This window comes from Myxine glutinosa, chromosome 2 (assembly GCF_964187855.1).
Source record: "Myxine glutinosa chromosome 2, kmMyxGlut1.1, whole genome shotgun sequence".
In the NCBI taxonomy this organism is placed as follows: Eukaryota; Metazoa; Chordata; class Myxini; order Myxiniformes; family Myxinidae; genus Myxine; species Myxine glutinosa.
The window spans coordinates 233967088-233977840 of NC_136262.1; the positions used below are offsets into that span (position 1 = coordinate 233967088).

The 10753-nt window shown below is 41.0% G+C and overlaps 1 protein-coding gene across 1 annotated transcript in view; it reads left to right on the forward strand.

Moving 5' to 3' along the window:
• NPR1 (natriuretic peptide receptor 1) overlaps positions 1-8071 on the forward strand; it is a 194499-nt gene extending 186428 nt beyond the window's left edge. The window contains exons 21-23 of the mRNA XM_068106078.2: positions 3401-3499; positions 3656-3747; positions 7382-8071. Coding sequence (XP_067962179.1) covers positions 3401-3499; positions 3656-3747; positions 7382-7444 — 254 coding nt within the window. The 3' untranslated portion in view covers positions 7445-8071. The remainder of the gene's footprint in view (positions 1-3400; positions 3500-3655; positions 3748-7381) is intronic.
• The last annotated feature ends 2682 nt before the right edge of the window (positions 8072-10753 follow it).

Here is a 10753-nt window from a genome sequence, read left to right on the forward strand (position 1 = left end):
TACATGTTATCACTGCAGGAAAAACGTCTTGGGGAAGTGGGACATTATTAGTATTAATATTGTTTTGTAATAACATTAACAATACGTGATTATCATTAATTTTGTTATTAAAAGCGTCTTTGGAAAAACGCCACAATAAATCTTCTTTGGAAAAACGCCACGATAAAGCTAATTTAACATTTATATACACCTCAACGTGCAACCCCATTGACGGCAATGGCGGGGAAAACTCGCTCGGGGGGAGAAAACCCCCTTGGGGAGGGGGGCAAATGAATGCGCTACAACCTTCATTGTGTAACCCTTCGTCATCCTGTCAAGTTTGGTTGAGATTGGATAAGTAACGACAGAATGTATTGGCATCAAAAATTCATCAGACAGACACAAATGGCGTATTTTAGTATGATGATTGTTCAAATCATGATAGAAGCATGAAATTTGGTTGAAATTTACTTTATTATATGTAGAATTAGAAATGATTAGTACCCAGCATAGCGACCAATGAGAACTCAATCAAAATGGCCACCATTTCCAAGATCGCCACCAAATGTATAACGACTATCCAATTTACAATCTTTATGGAGTTTTGTTCTCATTGTGACAGAACCATGCAATGTGATGGACATGTAACTTATTATATGTTCAATATAAATGATTGGTAACCCAAGTTCATAAGCAACAGTTTGAGTTCCAGAACCATTACCCAGTATTTAAATTGTGAATGCTGTTCACATTTTTATTCACGCCGTGCCTGGAATCCAACCATATCCACATGTTCATCATTTTCATCACCCTCACTGCTTTGGTAAGCCATCTTTTGCAAGATGTACAATGCAGCAGCAGTGACCTGGTGTAAATATCCTGAACGAGTGACGTGGCTGCCTCTCAACATTGCATTGGCATGTGATTGTGCACTTTTGTGATCATCACAGGTGTCTGGAAAAAAAGAACATTACATAGCATGCACATTCATATATACAGTAGCTATATCACTGCATATCAGAAGGGTTGACCTCTGCTGAAACTCACATATAATGATATAATGTATTGGACACATCTCATTTGCAATTTAAAATTAAAGATAGGTTCACAACAATAACTAAAACAAACTAAAACTCCAAACTAGCTATCCGAGTGCCTCAAAAGCCAAAACAATATATAAACGAAAGTCGGTTGTTGTAGTTTGTTGCTATGCACTATTTCATAACATATGGTTTCCATGTTCCTTTGCTATGGATTTCCGGAATAAATTGGAGTATGTGTGAACACAGCACCGTATAACTGGATTTCTCTAAGTGATATAAGTGGTATAAGTATGGTGGTTTCATATGATAAGTTAACTATAACAAGTATATAATTTATATAATTATATAATTCCAATAAGTCTATAACAAGTGCAGGAGTTTCAAAAGATTGGTTGCTCGGCAAAGTGCCTTCTCCATTGCTAGGAAACATCAGTGTTGTCATGAAGCACCACAACCATGCCATTTTAAGTCCCCAAACTTGGTTTACTCTGTCCATATAATCATTGCCATTTCTAATTGGCTTGAAATGGCTGTTACTATGAAAAGCATGGTTGCTAGGCAACATATGGCTGGTTACTAAGGAAGATGACATTTTATGTGATGGGTACCAATATCAAACGTTTCATCATATCTTTTTCAGTGTATACCAAAAGTCTTATGCTTCTATCAAAAAGTGAGCAATCTTTTTACCTTAACCAATGCGCAAGTGGTCCAGCATACAACTTATTACATGACAATATCATTGACAGCAACTCTTGTCTTTCTCTCATTTCCTAACAAATTCAACTTAAAAGAAATTAAAAAGAATGTACGATTACATGCACATCAGGGAGGAATTTGAGCGTTGGGCTGTGAAAATATTTATGATTTATACCCTTGAAAAGTTTACGTTTCTTGATCTTTACCCTGAAAAAATTTGCATTTTTTTTCATTTCAATAACAACTTAATGAGACCTCTATTATAACGAAACCTTAGAATTTGTTGTTGAGCTTCACCCTATATAGGATATTGGTAGGCTCATACCTGTTGTAGGATTTATTTATACATTTAGTGACCCAAATATTTAATGGTGCTCAGAGTTTATTAGCCCCCTCCCCCACCCCCGACTCAGGAGTACTGATCCACCAGTGGGGTTTTTATATGTTTTTCTTTTTCTGCCAATTTCCGAGCTACATCTTGAGCTACAAAAGCCGGATGGGTCTTTTGGGATTAAATTTCGCATCAATAATGGGAATGCAAATTTTGTGGGGTTGACATATTTTTTTGTACTTGACCTAATTTTAAGGTCATGACCTAATTATTATCCATTTTACCATTTTCACCATAACTCAACTAAGATTTGTCTGATCAGAATGACATGCCTTCTCTAGATACCCGATAGCAAGTCGCATTTATGCTTCATTTACATCATACCCCTCCGGGTTAAAGGTCAAGGTCAAATGTCGGTCTGAAAAAACAATGCGGTTTTTTTGTCATCGCTCAATTTTGCCAATGCGCAATCTCAAAGACCACTCAAAGATGTTCTTGTATCATAATAGTGCACCTGCACTGAAGTTGTGCACCTGATATTTGATTTGTGTCCTTGTCACACTTTTTTGGGATTGTGAGCTAATTAACAAAAAATATCTTTTTGATCATAACTTGAATAATTTTCCTCAGATTTTCATGATGTTCAGTTTTATGGATAGAATGCATATGAGAACACGTTTTCTTAATTTACATTCCATCCCAAAATGTTGAAGGTCAATATCATATTGGTCTGAACAAAATACTGTCAGACCCCGCTATTTGTGGTTCCACTATTCGTGGGTGATAAAATGCGACCTGTTTCTCTATTCGTGGAAAAGAAAAGTGTCCTGCAAATTCACTTTTTTTTTTCCTATTTGCAGCCGTGTTCCGCGAAATCGCGGTTTTTGTTTCCCTATTCGCGGCAGTGTTCCATGAATTCACGGAGTTTTGTTTTCCTATTCGCAACCGTGTTCCGTGGATTCTCAGGGGTTTTTTCCTATTTGTGGCCGTGGTCCGCGAATTAGCGGATTTTTGTCGACATTTACGGGTTTTGCCTCACCATTTGTGGATTTTGCCTCGCCATTCGCGGTTTGTTCCTCTCTATTCACGGATTTTCGTGACTCGGGAACATCTCTCCCCTTTTTCCATTGAGACAATGCCCCGCTATTCGTGGTTTCGCAATTCACAGATTTTCCAGGAATGTATCCCCCGTGAATAGCAGGGTCTGAGGGTATGCCATAATTGGATCGCGCGCACCGCGGAAGGTTCATCCTTGGCGATTGCTTTGTGATTGCAGATATCTAGTTTTGTTTGTACTTTCAATTCAAAATGAAGATCCTGTTTTATTGGCATGGTCCTGTTTCTCCAGGTCCTGTTTGTGCAGGAGTCGTTGGGTTGAAAATGCCACGATACTGTCTATTTGGTGATACAGTCAATACGGCTTCCCGTATGGAATCCAATGGGGAAGGTTTGTCATCTCCCCCTCCCCTTTTCGTGAATGATATTTCTGTTTGAAAAGGAGAGACGGTGGATTTGATCACCTCATTTATGACTAATCTAATGCCAGCCCAATCTTTGGCACAACATTTGGTCATCTGTAATACTGTTTCAATGTGTTGCACAGCTCTTAGGATCCACGTATCCTCTACTACAAAGGAAGTTCTGGATCATTTTTGTTGTTTTGAATTGGAACTGCGAGGAGATGTGGAGATGAAGGTAACTAGTTTACTTCGTAAATTTGTGAAATAACATTTGTTCCATAATGTGCCCTCACATTTGTGCCACAATAATGGTGAAGGCCGATATTTAGTCTACTCAAAAACCGTGTTCCTTTCCCGGTGCTTCAGAGAGAACTCCATGGCAGTAATACCAGTTTTGTGCTTGGCATACTCCATGGGTATTGAAGATCTGGTGCTGCATGTGGATCAAGCAGAGTTTCATTGGGCAGAATTGCCTTTATGTAATATAAATATTAATAATTATGTTTCCTAGAATTCCTTTCTTTTTCCTGACCCACCGCAACGGACTTTACTCTGGAATGATACAATTTTTGTGACACTTTATCAACATGAAGTACTATGATACGAGATGGGATTTATCTGTTCATAAGAGGGCAGGTCTCTGTGGAAGAATTCCCAGGATGAGTTAATATCCTGAGCAGGAGATATGGGAGACCAGTCCTGAAGGGAGATGGCTGCTTTCAGTCCCTGACAATCTGCTTGAGTGAAATGTCAGACTTGCCAGTGCTGAGGCAGCTTTCTGAAAATAGCCAGAAAGATGTGACTTCCACAAGCACATGATCAGATGAACCAATTGGTGCAGAAGAAGCGCAGCAGACATTTGTGGGATATCCATTTAATTTATCCATTTATCATCACCTAGTTAAGAAAGGAGGATTTGCCATTGGGAGAAATCTGGGTTGGAATGTTCACAGATTGAGTCAGGCCATGGAGTCACAGAAGTCGTGCGCTGAAGTTCAATGGCTGGTGAGAGAGAGGTATCAACACCGATCCAATTTCATGGTGACAACTGAAATCACCACATATGAGGAAGAGGGAGTTGGGATGAGTGGTTAAAAGGTGGTCCATGTTGTTTGAAAGATATATGGAGATGGAGTTGTCACTTGTTGGTGGACCGTACAACACACAGATGAACAAGAGGTTGGAGCAGAGGGGAAGTCACAGCCAAAGGTACTCTTGAGGGTTGGGAGGTGTGAGATCAGTACATGGACATTGAGAAATTGAGTTATTGATGTAAATAACAACTCTGCCGCCAAGGTGGAGTTTAGGCCTAACAAATTGAAGGAGACAATAACCGGGGAGAGACACTTAGGAGTCAGGGACGTCCTGTGGGAGGAAGATTCTGTTAAACGGAAGATATCTGGGCTGTCAGCAGCAGCCTGGATTGAGAGATCTGTCAAGTGGAAGCGGAGGCCTCGGACGTTTGAGGTTCACACAGTGAGAGACAGGGGAGGAGGCGTTGGGAAGGCACTGGATATGTGGGAGGGTCAGAGGATGAAGGACCGGGGGTGTCAGGGGGTGGGGGGGGGGGGGTTAGGAGGCTGGGAAGGTGCGGGATGAAGGGGAGATGGGAAGGGGTGCGACAGAGGGGATGGGAGGGGCGAGATGGGAGTGGCGGGATAGGCAGATTATTTTATCCTTTATTTAAGGAATCAAAAGTACTGTATTTGATTGTTAAAACAAATTTCAAAATTGCCATGTACAGCATTGGGGTGAGTGTTTAAAGACTTTCTCTTCACTCGAAGAATGTCTGTTTGAATCCCATCGCTGTTCCTTCAGCGTTGGGTCCTGCACTTCTACTTTAGTTAGCTCTTTCACCTGCTCTTTAATTTAAGGGGATTGTGAGAGGGTGGAATGGGAAGGGCTCGCTCCCTGGCCTGGTTGGCTCAGGGGTTTGAAGTTGGGTGTGGGTGGGGTAGGGATTAATAAAAGTAAATAAAAGGTATAGGAACAGGTTAGAGATGGAGGAAAGGGACTCCGTTTAATTAAAAATCAATTTAATAATTAAATAAAATTTAATAAGATGGATACATTACAAAGTCATGTTACAATAACCCCCTTTTTTATATAAAAGTGTCCCAACCCTAACTGGGATTCAAACCATAAACTCAGAGAAGGAGCAGGTAAGAGTCTCAACCATTCATCCATTCGAGCAGAACAGAATATTTAAAAGATTTCCGGTCTCAAGTAGATTAACCTTCAAATTACCAAACAAGCAGATGGCTCCATTTTCCAGGGACAGATTTCATTGTGACTTTTTTACACGAGTGCAAAATAAACCCAGAAAGCATCTCAAAATGCAAAGCCCATCTGCATTCGCTTTTTCCTTGAACTTCAATTCGCGAAAACAACAACGGAAACAATTTTTATTAATCAGTGTTTTCCATATTCTCATAATAAAAGTTTGTTCGGTGGCGGAAAGTTATGTTTTCACCCGTGTTTGTCTGTGAACAGGATATCTCAAATAGGTTTGGACAGATTCAGATGAAACTTGGTGGACAGGTTTGGTGTATGACAAGAAATAATTGATCCAATTTCCGTGAAGATCCGAATCCGGATCAGGATGAGATGAATTTTTTTTTTTAAGTGATTCTTCACCATTGAGAGATGAGGCCAAAAAACGATATAACATTATATTTAAAAAAAAGTTGTGGACGACTTGTGACCAAACTAGAAGGATAAGTTGGTTAGGGACAAGAACAAGCTGATTATATTTTGGTTCAGGTGCGGATGCAGATCCGGCCTATCAGTGCGACACAACAATAAACTGTTCGGCCTAGCTGAGGTAAGTGCTCTACCCAGTGCCGTTCTAGTTGAAAATTTGAAAAGTTATGTAATTGACACACACACACTTGCAAAACCCCATCTTTTGCTGGGCAGTCAACGGGCAAACAAAAAAAAAGGAAATTTCAGTTCCTAATTGTAAGTCTACGACCACTTTTATGGCACGAAAATAGACAACCCAAAGGCAAGTGTGTTGCATTTTCTCCATCCTGTTCCGCTGAACTTCCGCAATATTGATGATCGTAATTTGAATATTTTCCCTTTTTATTTTACGGTCAAGGCCCATTAAATAACAGGTTGGCAGAGAGGGAGAGGCCAATGCACAAACAAAAGAGGAATAGGTGGACAAGAGACATAGACAAACAGGCAAAGAACATATAGACATGGATGGAAACAAAAGGGACGACAGATCAATTTTCCAATAAAGCGTGGAGCACACAAATAGTTGAGACCAGCAACAGCGAGGTAACCGAAAAGAGAAAGAGTTACAGCTGGACAGAGGAGAGAATGATCATGGGTAAGCATGGCAGGTGACATGAGATGGTAGCGGATCGCTACCTTAAAGACAGATTCGATGCACTCTGGGAGTCAACTCTACGGATGGAAGAAAAGGGAGACAAAGAAATGAAGGTGATCAGTGAGACTAGATTTGGGAAGGGTTATCGGATGTGTATTGCTCGGTGTGCTCCTGAGCCAGCAGTTGGGGAGGGATGAAAAAGAAAGCTTGATTTGAGTGTGGTACATAGGGACCACACGTCCACCAATCGGTCAGTGGGATGACAGAATCAGTCTCGACATTTAACCTTGAGGTAAGCAATGCCAAGTACCCTAAGGGCCTTGTGCTGTACTACTTTCCGTTGCGCAAGATGCGATCCAGGAGCACCAGGCCATAGTGGCAAGCAATCCACCAAGTTACTGCAGACAAATGATATATGAACAGGTTCACTTTGGATGTTGTTTTTTTTTTTTCTATTTACATATACAATTTGATCCCAGAAGCTCTCACTATATGTGAATGTACTTTGAATATGTTTTTCCACTTGCAGGGAAAGGGCAGAGTGAGAACCTACTGGCTACTCGGGGAGCATGAAAGCTGTCCTGAATCATGAACTCGGCCACGTGGAGTGAAGGGTTCAGCGAACGTGGCTCCAAGTCGTGCATCACTTTGAAGTCAGAATTAAATGTCGTGGCAAAGATGATGAAGACAGCCATTCCGTGACTCTGCGGCAGGATCAGTGTTGCTTCACTATCTAAGTGCACCCGCCCGTGTGCGACATTCAATAATCAACATTGTATTCGACACACAATGTCAATACTGTATATAATGTTTAAAAATCAAATATTTTCTTTAAAACTGTGAAATAGGTTTTCGTGTTTGGCTAAGTACTGTCTAGTTGTTGGTTTTTATCATTTAGTGACGCTTGCATTCATTTTAATGTTGTATTAAAGTTGCCGTTACATTCTGCACGGGCGATGTGACCGATACCTTGCGGCAGGTCACCAATGCTTTTCGTGATGGATTTTTGCTGAAATGGTGTTTTGTTTCTGAAATGGTGTATCTGTTATTTTAAATGAGATTACTCATAATGCATAAATAAATGTTTGATTTTAGATGTATTTGGCGGTTTTCTGTCAAAAGTAAAATGACATAATAGATGTATGCTGTGAAAGTGTATTAATGCAAACAAAGTGAAAAACAATTAAATTGTATGCAGTCTGACTTATACACACTGAAATATTTATGATATGTTGGTCAAGTGTGTGTGTGTGTGTGTGTGTTTTGACTTACTTTCCACCTCCCAAGATGTGTTGCTTACACATCACAGACAGGTTAGTCGTCTCTGGTTTTTAGTGCTTTTCCGGTATTGCTCCTACTCTGTTATCCAGTCCTCCCCAGCAATTCCAGGTAGCATCTGTTCTTCCAGTAACACTCTTGGTTAAACTTTCCAAAATCCAGGCTAACTACACTCCTCAACCCATTTCTTTGTTCCTCACTTCTCCCGCCTGTGCTTCCAGGAACACTCGTGGTTAAACTTCCACAAATCCAGGTTAACTACACATCTCAACGTACTCTTTGTTCCTCACTTCTCCCATCTCTTCTTCCAGGAACACTCTCCTGGTTAAACTTCCATTATCCAGGCTAACTACACACCTCAACGTACTCTTTGTTCCTCACTTCTCTCATTTGTTCTTCCAGGAACACTCTCCTGGTTAAACTTCCATTATCCAGGCTAACTACACACCTCAACGTACTCTTTGTTCCTCACTTCTCTCATTTGTTCTTCCAGGAACACTCTCCTGGTTAAACTTCCATTATCCAGGCTAACTACACACCGCAACGTTCTCCTTTGTTCCTCGCTTCTCCCATTTGTTTTTCCAGTTAAAGAAGTTGTTCTTTCCCACTCATCCCTCCATGGCTTCAAGTAGACAGTGCACCGCCACCTCGTGTCATTTCCCATCTTTTCCCATCATCCTCATTAACCATTTATATCCCAACCCTTTTACTTGATGGTTCCAGTGTCCTCTCACTCTCTCATTCCCTCATCCTTTCCTGTTCATTCATTCATTTCATTGCCCGTTCTGCTCAACTGTTTCCCAATACTCCCCACTATCAGTTCAACCTTGCTCTTCCATGAGTCTCATTCTTATAGAAACTAAAAATTCTTAGAAATATACTTAATGAAACCTGAAAGCAGGTGCTGACTGCAGCCTTTATTAGTCAGACATTGGTCTGCTTTCTAAATTTAAAACAACCTTGCTTTGCTGTAAGCTCAACTACTCAGACAAACAAGCTCTGATAGTAAATGCAATCATTCATTACATCTTTCGCCTGTGATGGCAGATGCATGAAACAACTCACTATTTTACTGTAGTCGCATATCTACCCGATGTGACACTTTGGTCATGATTGGTATTCAGCGAAAATAGCAATCAGTGGTATGGTGGTCGAAACGGCAGATTGTACCAAATGCTAAGCCTAAATGAGAAAGTAAACTCGTAAAATAGGAATATTCATGACAAAAACAGGATTTAAATGTATTGTATGAAAAAAATTATATAATGTTACTGAAATGCTGCACACGATGACATGCAAGTGTTGCAAATTAATAAATTGACACACATTTGGATGATGGTACACATCCCAAGAGAAACACTGATCTTAACTTAAATATTACCTGTTGCTGCAAGCTTGGCAATGAGCCAGAGGAATGGTTGGGCAAGTAGTGATTTACAAATTAAGAAAGGAAATTTAAGCCAGAGATAGATAAACTAGAGCTTCCAGGGAAGCAGAACTCAACTGAACTGACTGGACAACTTTAAAGTAGGTCAGTTGTCTGTACTAGATTTGACTTAAATGAAAAGCCAACAACCTTTCGGAGCTGAAAACAATATGGCGGCCATTTTGTGACGGATCGGGTTGGAATGCAATAGCAACCTACCTTGTGTGGTAAGGGTTAAACATTCTAAGTTTGATCAAAATCTGTTAATATTTGTGGACGCTAGAGTGTTAACGTCGATTTCATAACCAAAAACAAAATGGTCGCCTAAGTCCGCCATTTTTCAACGGATCGGGCTGTAATGTAATACCAACCTGGTCCTTTGGGTAGGGATGCTGCATGTCAAGTTTGATCAGAATCGGTCAATATTTGTGGACGCTGGAGTGTTAACGTCGAAAAGTTGACGGACGCCGGAGGGTTCAGTATGTGATGAACTCAACTGGACGGTAGTCCAGTTGAGTTAAAAATACAAAGGAGGTAAAATAAAGGGTCGGAGATGTGGTCGTAAATGGTGACTGCCGTCACGTCCATTGAAGGTACAGGCAGGTTGGAGCGGGCATGCTGGTGCAGAATAGTATTGGCCAGGTCACATCACTCCAATGGCCAGTCCAGCACTGTTCTCTGGAATGATGCTTCTTCACGAAGTTTGGATTCAGACCAGGTCACTCTACCATGGAGATGTTGCTCCTACTCCCCCAAAAATGGATGGAGGCCCTCATTGCCAGACATGAGATCAGGGCCATCTCTCTTGAAATGTCTCAAACCTTTGATACAGTCTGGCATCCTGCCTTGCTCTCCAAACTCTCTGCCCATGGCACCAAAGCAATGCCAACTCCACTCATGGTTTACTGACTTCCTCTACTCTCGTAGCCAGTGTGTGGCACTCACGGAATCTTTTCATCGCTTCTCCCTGTCAAGACAGGAGTGGACCAAGGCAGTGTTCCTGGCCCAGTCCTATTCCTGATATTCATCAATGATCTCACTGACGCTCTGGAAAACCCCCTTTGTTTATTTGCTGATGACCCCACCCTCTGCCATGACATCCCTCATCCTTTACACAGGAAGGTTGCAGCCTATTCCCTTTCTTCAGACTTTGATAAAATTAGAAGTTGATCCAAACACTTGGATTATGTCTTTCAA